Source organism: Protopterus annectens, chromosome 7.part0, assembly GCF_019279795.1.
Source record: "Protopterus annectens isolate FY-2018-M chromosome 7.part0, PAN1.0, whole genome shotgun sequence".
Lineage (NCBI taxonomy): Eukaryota > Metazoa > Chordata > Ceratodontiformes > Protopteridae > Protopterus > Protopterus annectens.
This window is the reverse complement of record NC_056739.1, coordinates 1,678,318,305-1,678,334,013: the sequence shown is the minus strand read 5'-3', so window position 1 is coordinate 1,678,334,013 and position 15,709 is coordinate 1,678,318,305. Positions and strand designations below refer to the sequence as shown.

The following is a 15,709-nucleotide window of genomic DNA, read 5'->3' as shown; positions in this document are numbered from 1 at the left end:
TAATAGTGGATGGTAGAGTGAAGGAGGATCTTTGGCTGTGGGTTAACAATATGTTTAGGCAATCATTTTAACTTATTTTATAAACAGGCCTCTTCTACTGTATCTTGATGTTTTAGACCTTGGGGTCATTATTTATTGTTGAAGGGTTTTGACTTATTAAAGTTACATTAGATGAAATACACTGCAGTAGATACTGAGGACTATGAGATCATTTAGTACTAGTGTGTCAGGCATTAAAAGACTTGCAAAGTTTTAATAATTTGAACTATTAAGCCGCAGCAGTACCAACCTAGGAAATCAAAACATAAGGGACTGTTATAGCACTATAGTGTAAAATGGAATGGGTTCACATGTAAGGTGGAGAAGGACTGTAACATGCTGTTTATTGAGAACAAAATAGGAGGTCAGTGATGTTCCAGTCTTATGAATGACAAACAGACTCATTTTTGGATGATACAGGAGTAAGGGCACTTTCTCTTTCTTTTTGTCTGTAAATGAAATGAAATATACCACTGTGTGCACATGGTAAGAAAGATTATACCCCTAGCAATACTGAAAAGAACTTTAATTACAGACATTATATTGGAAATAACTTTAATTTTGTCTGACTTTGGAATGGGATTCATTCTTGTCATGGTATTTAAAAAAATAAATAGTTGGAGAAATTAAACAGAGAAGATTTAGGCAGTACTTTGTGGGAAGGAAAGTGGTGTCACTGGGATCTGCTATACTTTGGAAGGTTGCTGTGTGTATAACATAGAGAATTATGATTGGGTCACTTATTGTAATGATTATATGTTTGAGACATAGATGCCAAGAAATGCATATCAAGAGCTAAGCATCCATGTGAAGAACACATAATATGCTCATTATGATCTGAGATCCAATTGTAATTCTTTGTAATGCGTAGACATTTAACTTCTACATGTATTGCTAACTAGTGAAAATTTAGATTAAAAAAGTGATGTGTTGTCCAGCTTTGAAAGCTGGTAAAGCAGTGGGGAAGTGCTTGATGTCTTACATATTCCCTGTGTTAGGGACGCAGCTGTAACCAAAGTACTAGGAGTACTTTAGCAGACTGCAGGATGAAACAAAAGTTGAAACAAAGCTGTTTCATGCCATGATGCTACTGTTTTCTGGTCAGCACTGTCTGCTTTTAGTGCAGAGTTAAGGTTAACACCACCTGGGGGGTACTTAATCATCTTTTAAACATTGTTAAGGTTAGGTCTCACTATGTTATAGTGTTTAACCAAGATATTATTTAATAATTTTTTGAATGTAATCACTGCATTCCACACACTACATGTTTTTTCAGTTAATTTAGGAATCAACCAAAATGTGATTTTTAGTCCTGTATAATTTATAAGGCAGTTTATATGGGCAAATCTCAACAAAAGATGAGACTTGAACAAATTACACAAAGAGGAATCCAGTCTACAAAAGGTAAGACTGCAAACAAGTGTGTGCCCATTAGTTCAAAAGATGTCCAAGGCTTTCTATGTAGGTTTAAAAACTTTTGCTACAGTCCAGCCAAGGATAAAAACAGACTCTTTTGACATTTCTATCAGCACATAGGACAATGCAGAAACAAAAAAATAGTGGTTGTTTGCTCTGTTGTGCAGTTACATTTCAAACTGCATCTACATTCACTTACTTTATGCTGTTTATTTCTATACTACAATGTTTATATAATGTGAATAACTATATGTACTGAATCTGTGGTGGAATTACTGCATATATGTTGTTTACTAGCTTGTCCGGGAGGTGGCTAAAATGGTTTTGTACCATTCTAATAGCCTTACAAACAAACTTAAATAAATAGATACTATAGGGAGAGATGTGAGAGTGTGGATGAAATAGGGAGCTTGATCCTCCTGCAAATTTAATTTTCATGGTGGTTTCCAATGTTTTATCAAAATATGGTCGACTGAAAGTTCTTTTCAGGAGATTGATATGGACCCTAACTAAACACATTCCTTATCTATAGACTCTAGAAGGGATGTTTGTTATGATCCTTAAGTAAACATGGAATAGGCTTGGAGAAATCTTTTGTATGTAATTGGAGGCATAATAAAAGTTCAAGAAGGGTCCTGCGATAACAGAGGCAAGACTGCATGAGAACCGATCCTTATTTTAAAGTGCATGCTGCTCATCATCGCTTAAAGTATATACAAGACTGCACTTGCCATGTAAACGATGTGTGTGGCAGTATGGTGATAAGGAGATGACGGTAGTGAAGACAACTTTGCAAGGGGGACATCTTAAAGAACAGGCTGGTAGTAGGTTAAGCATTGATGAATCAGAGCTACAGATTTGCTGACTGATCATACATTATTATTTACTGATTATTATTATTATCACTTATCATGAAGGTGCTCATACCGATAACTGTTCTGATGACAGTGGTTAGCTGGAAAATATACTTGCAGAATTGTAATGAGGTACTACTGCAAATAGGAGGTCATGTTATATTTAAGGGACTGAACATTGTGTTTTTAAATATGTTAGTGGGAGTTAAATGTGTCAGCAAAGAAAGTCAGTCCTGATGATTCTGTCTTATGGGTACTATTAAGCCTGTGATTAATGCTGTGAATGGAGGTTCTGCTTTGTCTTTAGTAACCTGAATGGCTGTGGATAAGATACCAACTACAATGTAACAAGCTAAGTTATATGCATAATGTGAAAACTTTAAAAGTTTGTATGATTATTATAAATAAACACAACAATTTTGATATTGATGACAATATTATCTCAGTAAGTCTGACAGCATGACATACTGACTTAGGCTTAGATGATAGAAGTGGCAGGTATAGATGGTAATAAGTTAAGGATGACAGCCTTGTTGTCAATAATGGGGCAGCAGGCAGCACCAGCTGGCAACCTGAGACTGATTAGTGATTTGAATACCAGAGATCCAATGGAGAGAAGATCATTATATTACAAGATACAAAAGATAGTATAAACAGTTTAAGGATTTGGCGAAGTATGTTTTCTCATATTTCTTCTCATGAGTATGATTCTCAGCTATAACATGACAAGTGCATTGCAAGTCTTTAAAGCTGGCATTTTACCTTCTGACTTTACAGACACATTCGTCTATTTTTATATAATACTTCCTAATGTATTCTATGACGAGCATTAGGTTGATATGTAAGATACTCCTGAGCCACCAAGTACTGAAATTTGAAATATCCTGCTCATTGATAGACAGATACGTAACTATATATACACATATACTACACATATATTAAACATATATTACGTACATGCGCACATACATACATACATACATATATAAATAGCTATATGGTATACCTACCCAAAGTGTGGCCCAAGTCATCAGCAATACAATCAATAATGAATCAAACAAATGAATAAAATACTGGCCAGATAAAATAGATTCAGTGACCCTTTCAGTCAGCAAGCAGATGTTCATGTTGGATAAGCCTCCTACAGAGAAGCATAGCAATATATATATATATATATATTTTAAATGAAGCTGTTAGTAACATTAGCTGAAGCCAAGTTGGTCGTTACCGATCTCACAGAAGTCCCCTCCGTAGCTGGGAAGGCATAAGCATTTGAAAGAGTCGTTGCCATCGATGCACGTAGCTCCATTCTTACAAGGGCTTGAGTGGCACACATCAAGTTCTGCAAGAAAGTAAGGGTCTGCTGTTAGGAATCCTGGCAGGGAACTCAACGGAAAAGGAGAGCCTCTTCTCTGAATACTTGTTCGGGTGAGTGCCTTGGAAACTAAGCCCTGTGCTGCTAATAATAACTTTAATAACAAAATATATGTTTGGACAAAAGTGACTAGCACATGCTAAGATTTTATATGTGGATTTCTACTGAAAATGTAACTCTTTATTATGCTTGTCTAAGTATTGCTATGTACAAGCAAAATAACTTTACTGGTTATAAGATCAGGAAATGTCTTAAAGAATACAATGAAGCACAAAGAGGATGTTTATGTAGTATACCCATGCAAAATAAGAATGAAGCACAGATTTTTTTTATGTAGTACAGGTTCTTAGGTGATTACTAGGCTAATGACTTTAAAGTTCCTTTTTAAGCCTAGCCATACTTCATAATTATGTTGGATGGGGCTTAATATCATAGGCTTTTATGGGGGTATATATATATATATATATATATATATATATATATATATATATATATATATATATATAGCTTGGACAATACACAACAAGCTATATACAACTGCCGTTTGTTATTTAATACTTTGGCTTTAAACTACAGAGTAGCAGATGAAAGAAAACATTTACAATGAATGCATTTTTATGGAAATAAAGAAAAAATAGTGTTCGTAACAAAATGATTGTTTTCCATGAGATAAATGAGTTTTTCTATTAAGAATATGGATTCTCTGTATAAAGTAACATTTCTTTTGCTCTTATGAAATGGGGTGGTCTTATCTTTTTGCATTAATGTATTTCTATTCATTTACTAGTAAGTCCAATACTTTATGAATATTTTCTTTTCCTTTTTTTTTGGGGGGGGGGTTGATGAGGTAATGCAAGATAGTATTTTATAGTTAGTGTTGAATGACAGTAACTGTAAATGATCTAATGTATTGTGATTACTTGATCTTGCAGTTCATCTATATTTCTTTTTTTGTCAAAAGATGTAAATAGAATTGTGTTCCTGTATTAATTAAAATGTGGCAAACAAAAAAGACAGAATAAAGTGCACTGTAATAAACAGGGCTCACAGATTGCACTCAAAATTTGCTACAAAATAGTGTTGTTATAGGTAGATTCATACATATGAACCTTGTTATTATTGGTGATGATAATGTCACACAGGTGGCAGCAGAAAACTGCTTTAGAAACTGAAACTTAAAAGCTGTAAGACACTTCACACTGACAGAAAAAAGAATATGGCAAAGCAATGTGTCACTTTTTAAAGCAGTTTGTCAGTTTGTTGATAATAAAAGGTGCACGTTGATTCTCTTATTCATTTATATGGCAGTCCAAAATGTGTGGCAGCTTTGAAAGCTGTTAGATACTTCATCCTGCTACACTTATTAAATGTGGATTACATTGTGCTAACTAAACTCTACATGTATTACAAAGAATTATGACCAGATCACTGACCATATTTATTCATTAGTGTTATTGAAGTGGATTCGAGAATTTTACCTCTTGAGTGAATCAAGGAATTCACCTCTTGAGCTTTTTTCTCCAACTTAAATGTCCCAACTACATCTACAGGTCGGTTATGTTCAGTGACCTGATTATATGTTATGATCCTGTGTTATGGAGATTTGGATTTAACTGATCTGGGGAAATTAGCAAATAATTTACATTAATGTATGGGTTAACATATGCATCAGAAAGAGTTATAAAGAAAACACTGTTGACTAATTTTTGCTTAATTTAATTTTTGTTCAAGGTTGTATAGTAAATTCTAAACAGGGTTGTTCCATTGAGAGTGCGTTTCTGTTCTTTGGGAGATATTTAAACCTTTAAATTAAAGGTCCTTAGATCCATGATGTATCCCTTGACCACTAAATATAAAATGTGGTATGTGATCACGCTTGCTCGGATCCTTGGTTTGGACATTCTTTTGCAGACCAGCTGGTTGAATAGCATTTGAATTAAATAAAATGTCTGAAAGGGGATTTATCCATGATCATAAAGCATATAAGTTAATGGGGGTGCTCTCTATATCACCATGCAGGGATATATGCCCTCTGTTCTCTTCTATACACTATATAACCAACTCTGGAGTCACTGTTTTTTAGCAGAAATGGAGAATCTTCCCTTTCTTAGATAAACTACACCATGAACTAATTGTGGATTTTAGCATAATTGTTTGACACACAGATCACCTACTCCTTTGTGGTATAAGTCTGAAATGCTTAGCTATATGCTGATGCGGTGCAGCAGTGATGGCAGACGCTTTGTAATAATGAGGTAAATGTAATGGATTCAGTAAATATTGGAGTGAAGGGATAGTTTACATGGATATAATTGTATACATTTTAAGTAATGATTTGGAGAAGGCATAACTTCTACATATAATGCCTCAAGCAAAATAATGTATCATTCTATGACAAGATACAAACAATATCAATAATCAGATTAAGGAGTTGGTGAAGTATGTTATATAAGATTATAATGTAAATATTTCCAATAGTAAGACATAGATTTTAACATATTACAAAAAAGAAAATATGTGGTACAAAATTGTTGTATACTACACTGCTTTTGATTCACTGAATGTTTACTGGCTTAATAAATTTGGATGACAGTTATCTTGTTAAGTTACTTGTTATATTACTTTCAACAAGGTTAATTACTGCAGCTATTTTATATTGTGGGAGCTAGAGACTTCATTTAGTGCAATATTAGCTAAATCATTGCACTTTATCAAACAAATGTAACAGTGATGACTGACATTTTCTGAAACTGGAACTGAAGAATCATTAAATTGCTATTGCGATATCACTTTAAAATAGGATGCAAAAATTCATCAAGTGTCATTAATGCTCATGTTAACAATGCATGTGTCTTGTGCTAATGAACCACATTTAGGTATATGATAAGAGGAGGTAATATGTCTTAAAATGGGTGATCACATTTTTCGTAATATCAGGGGACTAGAATCCTAAATGCATAAAAGAAAAAGTCATAAAATTTCAACATGCGCCATGTGTTTTAGCAGCACAAAGGATAATAATGAAGATTGGCACCACCAGAACTAGTAAGAGAAGAGTGATGTCTCTTTTTCCAAAGCTTCTACAAAATCCAAAGCATGACTTGTAGAATAGAAATCAAGCGTTTAGCTAAGCAGGCTGTTTAGCAAAGGTTGATGAGGTTTTGCCATTTTAATTTTGTAGATGAAGGATATAGCATTGCAAATGTTTTAATTTCCAACTTCTGATGTCACTGGGTGATCTATTCCATCCCAGCTCCCCAGCTCCATACAATAGCTTATAGATATACTCTTGTCCTGAAATTCTGAAAGAGATAACACAAAACCTGATACATATTCAATATTAAACACTAATGCTTTATGAAAGGCAAATGATGCATTCCAAATTGTCTGCTGCATTTAATTAGCAGAATGCCTGTCTCTTTCAACTGACTCAGTCTAAAGATATTACTGCATTTTAAAACATTCCAATATTACAATTCTGATATAAATTATACAGCCTTTTTAACTGTCTGTAACCTTAACAGATGAAACAGCAAATCATGATTCAAGAGTATTTGAAACCAAATAACACGTTACAGATACCATCCTAATCCAGGCAGCAAATGTTCAAAAAAAAAAAAAAACACCTTGAACCTTTTTTGTTTTAACATCTCTTTTACTTTGCACTTATCTTTTACCAGACATAAAAGCAGAAAATATGTTTTGGTTAAGATGAGTTTTCAGTAGAAATTCAATGGCATTTTAGAATAAGGATTTTTTTCTGCTTAAAAAGGTATTACTTGTAAACTCAAAATAAATAGTTGTTCATAAGCAATCATCATTCCATTTTGTATGTAATATACTGCAGTTCTCTGCTGTTGATATACTGTGTTTATCTTCATATAAAACAGCTGCTCATTTTGCTTTATTGTGTGGTTCGCATTTAATTATTTCAGACATTTACAACACAGAAACCCATTTGCTACTTTGTTAAAGTAAATATATTAGCTTTCTACTTCTGTAAATAAAATGTAAAACTAATAACGGATAATGATAAACTTTAGACATGAAGAGCAAAACTTTATATTTCAGAGGCTGTGGTAAAAGTAGTTAATGTAACATTTCATTCTGTGAACTGAAATATTATCCCTGTAAGGTTACCAAAATATTTTGAAGGCCTGTCAAGTGCAACATTTCACTATTTTTAAGTTAAGATGGGTGAGATCACTGATTGTATGTGGGTATGATTGCTGTGTACATATGTGTCTGTTTGGTGTATGTGTGTGAGTGTGAGCATGCTTGCATATATAGTCTAGAAACAAATGCATGACAACTGGGTTCATTAACCATTCATAAGGTTACAGCATTGTAAGATATTTCTAAAGCTAGAGAAGGTGATCTAGTATCTTTTAACCCCAACTACATCCCAGCCATTAAATTCTCTCTCTCACTGATTCTTTTAGATGGAGGAAAGGAATGCCATGTTACAGATGAGGAAGGATGTATTATTTACATAAAAGACCAACACCTTGAAGGAGAAAAACTGCTCTGACCCTTGGGGAATGAGTATGCAATGATGTTTTATGCATGTCCCTGCATGGTCCCATAAGTGAGACCACTGACCATCTACCCATCCCTCCTAACAGCATGGAAGGCCACACTCCAGGTAGCTCCTTGGAGCCTAAGCCTGAAGATAACCCTATATACCTTCATCTCATGAAAGGCATCAGCTGTTAGATTACATTATCACCTTACTTTCACCCCAGCTGGCTTCTTCAGTGCTCAAGACCATTGCCTGAACTGTGTTCTCCTGAATCACTCAGAACTCCATCTATTTGGGTTTAATTAATTTAAAGCACATAAAAGTTTTCTGGTAGATGACACCTCACCTACATTACACATTTAAATGTGTCAATAATAGATGTCAAGTGGAAGTCAAAACAGAAAAAAAACACACCCATGAAAATATGTTATAAACCTCTGACAGAGCTGCTAGTATTATATCAGCCATATGCATGATGCCTGCCAATAGGCCTTATGCTCTTGTTTATTCAACTAGAATAAGGAGCATTTGATTAAACCCATGCTACCCTCATTTAAGAAAACTCTGCATTAATGGCTCAGAAACATTTGTAGCCTTTTAGAAAACATTACACCAGCATTCCCTTCATACTAAGCTAAGCTAACTGATTCTTTGAGCATAATTTAGTAGGGATATCTCCACATTTATGAAATATTGCATCATATAACCTCAGTTAATCCTTCTGCATGTTGGAAGCCTCAGCTAAATTTAACATGTAAGTAACAACTAGGCCAAGCTTCATAGCATAGTATAATTATTATTATAATCTAACAAGTTAGTTACGCAGACTAAAGACTGCCAGTTTAAGAGATTCAAGAACAGCCATAAAATGAAGGTAGAACATTTTTATCTGAACAAAAAATATATGATTTCACTATAGGGCGAATGCCAATTAATTCAAACCAACAAAATTTCAAAGGATTATGACTGCCACAAAATGAGTTTCAAAAATACACTTCATTATATTACAAAATGCAAAATAATAAATAAAAACCCAAAACTAGCACCATGGCTTACACATTCTGACAAAACTGTTGAAGGTGTAAGCCAAGGCATTTTGCAACATAATAAAAGCAGATTTTTAGAACATTTTGTTTTCTTTTTTACAAGTAACATGAGGGATGGAAGAAAAAAATTAATGCATTTTTACAACTTTTCTGGGTTGTGATCATGTGCATCCTAATGTGCCAGAAAAGCAATTATTCCTATTATAGAATATATGCAGTTTCTTCATTCTTCAAGCTTTTCAGTAGTGTATTATCATTTGTGAATAGGCAGTATCCTGCTCAGTGTACCCAGAAATATAGTCTATATCATCCGGATCTTTGCATAGCAAAGACCATTTAAGACTCCCGTGGAAAGAATATGAATTAAGCATTCTTAAATTTCTTCAACAGCAAAAATAAAGGGTTTGAATACTTTGCTGTGTTGCCAGGTGACAAATTTAGGTGAATGATCTTTAAATAGAATCAACCACTACTCCAGTTTCAGCAAAGCATTCTATTATTAAGAACAAAATTCAATGATACGTTCATGCAAAGAATATTTAATGGCTGTAGTGGTTGAATTAGATTGTTACGAGACACTAAAAAGTTGGCTAGATGACTGGCTGTGCTTGTCTAAAGCAAGATTCTCCCAGGATTAAATGTCATTGTCATACTGAAGGTTATCCACTTATAAGCATTCTATGAAAAAAATTTTAAAATCTGCTAGAACATATATATAAACAATGACACGCCATTAACGGTCTTAAAAAAAGAGATTTTCTATGTATGCCTGTTTGGATTTCTGTGCTCTCTAGGGAGAAGGAGAATGGCCAGAAAATGGCGCACTTCTGACCTGTTGCATCTTAGCACGCTATAACTCTTAGACTCAACACGTGCACTTTTTTTTAGTTTTGTTCCAGTGTTACAGTACAGATGTATTTTAGGCATGTACTACATTTCTCATCCTGAATAAAAGTTGTCCAGCCATATTTTACAGAAACTGAATGTAATGTGTTGTAGCACTGAGGCCCATAAAATGGCATTTAGACCTGTTGGCAATCTTTAACATTATAAATTTGAAGCCGTTTGACATTTTCCAGTTACATTTCCCATTCCTGAATATTTATTTATGAGATGAACTTAGCTTTTAAGTGCAAAATAATAGAACACCTGCATCCTGAACTTTTAAGTATTAGTTCACAGTTCTTGGTAATGTTTTATTTTTTATTGTTTGCATCTGAATATTTCAGATGTTTAAAATCATCATGCTAATCCCCACATGATTTGCTGGATAAGAAATTAACTGTCTTACACAACCCACACTGTTAAGGTCAGGGGTATTTTCTCTGGACAGAAAAATGTCACCAGTGATGTCCCACAGGGCTATATTCTGAGAGCTTTCTCCTTTGCTGAAAAGCTGTATGGCCCATTAATTCCCTGACAGGTGTGCAAGTCAAATCTGTGTATTTCTTAGAAGTGAGAGTTAGGTGTAAGGAAGCAGGCCACTCTATGATTATGAGCAAGAAAAGCCTAGCACCTATCCCAGCTATGGCTATTACTTCCATCATTGCCTGCTTTCAGACATTACTCAGTAGTGCTGTCACCAGTGCTTCTCCCAGTTGGCAGAGTCACTCCTAATACAGGTGCTATTATCCAGGGGAACCAGTTGCAGAAGAACCCCCACCCAGACAGGCATGCCCATCATCCCCACACCAACTTCAGCAGAAATTCTTGCTACTAACTAAACACTAATCTCCTGGGTTATAGACAGGGCCTAATCCTACTATCCTGATAGGTTTGCCTTGTGAGATGAATTTTATCCACTTAGAGAACACATACCTACTTGGTTATGACTTACATCAAGCTTTAGCTAACAAATGGACTACTACAACTACTACTACTACTACTACTACTAGAGACAGGAAAATAGGGTAGGAATTCAAAACTGTTTTGAAGCCTTGGAAGCTGTAATGCATGTAACACTGACACAGAAAAGGTATAAGCCGGCTATATGGCATATATGCTACAGTGTACACTTTGCAAAAAAAGATTATTTTATGCAATGTGATGTGCTAGAATTTATACTAAAACAAACAAAACAACCATAACCATAGTATGTTTATTGTTATTTCTTTCCAAATTAATACTTTATTTCCACAATGAAAAAGTCTGCTTCTAGAAACATGCTCTGTACTACCTCTGTGGAGGGATACACTACCTTAATCTGGCATATAGTACAACTAATCCTGCTTGCACAACTGCCAACAGCTTTAATAAGTGTTAGAAACTTTGCTCTGCCACATAGCTGTTATTTGTATGGCAACTTGATAAGTACTACTGATTTTAAAGCTGCAGAATCAATGTCTGTCTTGTTCTGTGGAGGCCACTGTTATGTGCCACAGAACATGACCCAATCATAACAGCTTTCAAAGGTACATAATAGTCACAACAGCTTTGAAAGATGCATAACAAAATATATTCATCATTTGATCATTGCTGCAGTAGCCTTAGCTATATGCTTTATACCCTGCTTGGATATAATAACTGTCCAACTTCCAGAGCTTAAGGGCACCTTCCACATGCCCAAGCCATTGGTAGCTAGAGCAGAGATGATAAAAATCAATAGTTTAGGTGCCAAGCCCTCCTGAGCTTACTTGCTGCTGAAGAGTGCTCCTCTTGCAGAGTTTTGAGGACTGATAATTGGCTGACGGTTCTCCTTTGCAGAGCAGATAACGTACCTTTATGGGGAAAAAAACTTCACCATTAATATTTTAACAGAAAAGTTACTTTTTCTGTGAAATGAATAAAAAATTAAGCCAGAAAAAAGTGTTTTTTTATAGACTGTCACATGCCTTTCATGACTTTACTACAGTGGCATGCAACTTTTTACTTTTGTGGAATAAAGTTGTAAAAAAATAAGGTTTTCTTTGTTTTGCTTTGTTTTTTTTTTCTAATTAAAACCTGTGATAAATTACTTTTGGAGCTGGGGTAAGTGTTTAAAGTGCTCTTCAGTGTGTTTTTTTTGAGAAGAATATTTTATTTATAATATATTAATAAATAAGTAAATAAATAACGTGTTTTCATATTTACCTGTTTAACTATTGCTTTTGGTCTTATCCAAGCTTCAAGCTTGATTTTCCTCTTCCCCATGAAACAACTTAGCGGTTCCTCAGTTCTTCCTTCTTTCAGCCACATAAAGAAGACAATTTCCAAACAGTGTTTACTCTTCCAGTAAGCTAGAAATTTGCCTCAGCCACAGATGGGTGACTCTGCTGTGGCCAGTTCTGATTCCTCAGACTATTCAGCTTTTACCTTGGCTTCTTTTAGTGTAGTCCCTTTAGCCACCATAGACCAGGGGTTAGAAATGCTGTCTGTAGTTATTGGAGTACATTTGGTGGGCATGGGAAGAAACACATTTCCTGATCTCAGAGGAAGATGCAAGGAATCCCTGTCTGTCTAGCCAGACTAGGATGCTTATCATGAGGGCTGATTTGCCTGACAGGAGTCTATTTCTAAAGAAATTTCAGTCAAAACAAAGCAGAAAGGTAAAGATCTAGGTTCCTCCATCTTTGCTACTTTGGATAGCAGGGATTTATTGGGCTTAACTTAGGTGTTTTTTTCAGCTACTTGACACATATTTCTGGTATTTCTAGTAAGAGAAAAAATAATTAATTTTCCAAAGATCCCCAGCTTATTGAACAGGAAAATGAGTTTGATGGGACAACTTCTGTTTTCTCTCTTTAGGTGATTGATTTTGATTCTGAGAAGAGTGTTTCTTCTGATTGTCTGTTAAATACATTTTCTTTTTCTAAAACAATGTCCAGAATGAACCAGTCATTTCAGTGGGAACATAATGCTATTCCAGTGTTCTTAAATATATTGTAATTTATTGCAAGTGAAATTTTCTGAACTAATTTCAGTTCCTCCTATTCTTCCAGCACAGAAGAATATGTCTATTACATCCTGTAACTTGCCTGACAGCCAGTTTTCTCTTCCAAAGAAATCAGAACGATTGCATTAAGTTCCTCACTCATACATTTTTTTTCCAAGCCCAGATCTGGCCCTGCAATGATTTCATTGATAAATTATTTTGCTGCTAAACATCTGGTAAATGCTAATTGCCCCCCTAAGGATGGGAAAGCATTTGGTATATTTTGGGGAAAAGGTATATATTTATGACATTTTTTCTTATTTTTAGAATTTTAATTACCAGTTCATATATTAAGGTTTATGGTTGCATCATTTGAGAAAATAAGGCTACTTATAGCCAATTTTCCTTCTTCTGAGGAAAAAAAATCTACTTTGAATAATGTTATTGCTTCTATATCTGGGGTAACTAAACACTCTGTGCAGTGTGGTTATGATTCAGCTGATACCTCTTGCAGAGGAGCTGCTATTTGAACTGTTATGAAAAGGCTTGCATGGTTACATATGCAAAATCTGGTTTACCTTTATAAAGCCGAATCACCGTGGTTCGAATGCTCATATGAGCGATTCGTAACCACGAAAGTGAAAACGGCAACAGTCCTTAAAGTTCAAAAAACAGCAAATCGAAAAGCAGATTCACTGTTTTTCAAACATTAATGTCGAACGAATAAAAAACGGAGTGTAAAACAGGGGGGAATGCCCCCACACCCCCCTACTTTAATATTCTAACTCCAAGATTGCACTACAGTAGGGAAAGGGACCATTTCCCGATCCCCACTATAGTGCAATCCACCCCACAATGTCGAATGTGCAATAAGCAAATGTCAATGTGCATTCGCTCATTGCACCTTCAAACCTTTTTCCATTCGGCATTTGCAAATCTTGCAAACTGCCTTTCTCCTAGTTGCTGATCGTCTGTGTGCAATAAGCACAACTAAAGGTAAACCGCAAAATCTGCTTGATGATGTTAAAGCTGAATCTTTGAACTCTCCTTTAAGTAGTGAGGTTGTTTTTGGACCATCTGCTGTTGAGGATCTGAAAACATATGACAAGACAGGAAAGCTGATTTGGGGGGCTACTCAGATTTTCCAGCTTTCCTTTACAATTTTGTAAAAGGTTTTATATCTACCTCTGCACTATTTTATAAAAATCAAAATAAGTAGACACTGCAAGCTTCTGGCAATCAGACAAACAATAGCAAGTAGTCTGTAAAAGAAAAGAGGATCCTCTAGAAACAAGGACAATCTAACAAATCTAAATGATTATCTGCAGAGTACTTCCCTCTCTTTCCACCCTGTTAAACCTTCCAATCTTCCCCAAAATCTTGCCCTCCATTTCTCTTTTTGGCAATGGATAATCTCAGACAAATGGGTTCTTTGAGTGATACATTAGGAATACAGATTGCAGTGGGAATGTCTCCTTTTTTTCCTCTCTTCTGTCATTTGGCATCTGCTGACTCAGGGAGTGATAGACGCGGTCTCTCTTTCTCTAATAAAGAAAGATTTTATTTAAGAATATTTCTGGTACCAAAGAAAGAAGCTCTTGCAGACAAGTGTTAGATCTTTCTTTTTTCAAGCCAGCTTGTAAAAGTCTGAAAGTTTAAAATCCTATGCCTTCATGACTTGTTACCACTAATTCTCCCTTATAAGTTTCTTAGTAACTCTAGTTTTAAAGGATGTTTGTCATCACATTCCTATAGCTGCATATTTCAAATGTTTCTTAAGGTGTTCTGTGTCTGGATTACAGTTTTATTTATCTGCAATATCCTTTTGGGTTATTCACTGCTCATAAAATATTTAGCTCCAGTCATGGCACGTTTCAGACTGCAAGGTGTTCACCTTTTTTATTATTTAAATGGCTTGCTTATCTTTGCAGAGTCTTTTTCAAATTGTCAGGAATGTCTTACTTTAGTGAGAAATCTCCTTCACAGACTGGGGTTTTAAGAGAACATCCAAAAGTCTTGCCTGACACCTTCTCACATGATTGTTTTCTGGGGTGTCTCCTAGACACTTCAGTTGAAAGAGCTTTTCTTCCACAGGACAAAAGTAGATCTATGTCTTGATCTTTAGTTTTCAAGTTTTTCCTCTCAGTTTAAAGCTTCAGAAAGGGAATTTATCAGGATACTAGGATTCAAGGCACCCATGTTTTTATAAATCCTCTAGCCACAATCCACATGAGAAATATTGGCACCTAAAATCTGTATGGTCTCAACATCACCATCCCCTGATATTTCAGATACTTTTATTTGTCTATTTGAAAAGATGACTGTCTTGGTGGATGGACCAGTTTTATCTGAATCCAGGTCTTGCATTTCCATTCATGTTACAGCACAGTCTGTAACTATAGATGTCCCAGACTTTGCTTGAGAGTGGTGTCTGGGAGTAAAAAATGCAGGGTATTTGAAATAAAAAGGTAGACCAAAACATATATAAAAAATGTAATTAATAAATTATCTCAACTATTTCAATCATCTATGGCCCCTGGACCATTACAACTGATTACAGACAACACCATGGTGATATGGTACATAAACAAATGGGAGAACCATATC

General features: G+C 35.1%; 1 protein-coding gene across 2 annotated transcripts in view; it reads right to left on the bottom strand.

The window, feature by feature from the left end:
* The window catches only part of ACAN (aggrecan), a 538,406-nt gene that overhangs the window by 74,087 nt on the left and 448,610 nt on the right, over positions 1-15,709 (bottom strand). The window contains exon 14 of one of the 2 annotated variants that reach the window (XM_044078191.1): positions 3,538-3,651. The exons of the other annotated variant lie outside the window; for it this stretch is intronic. Coding sequence (XP_043934126.1) covers positions 3,538-3,651 — 114 coding nt within the window. The remainder of the gene's footprint in view (positions 1-3,537; positions 3,652-15,709) is intronic. 2 annotated transcript variants of the gene reach the window in all.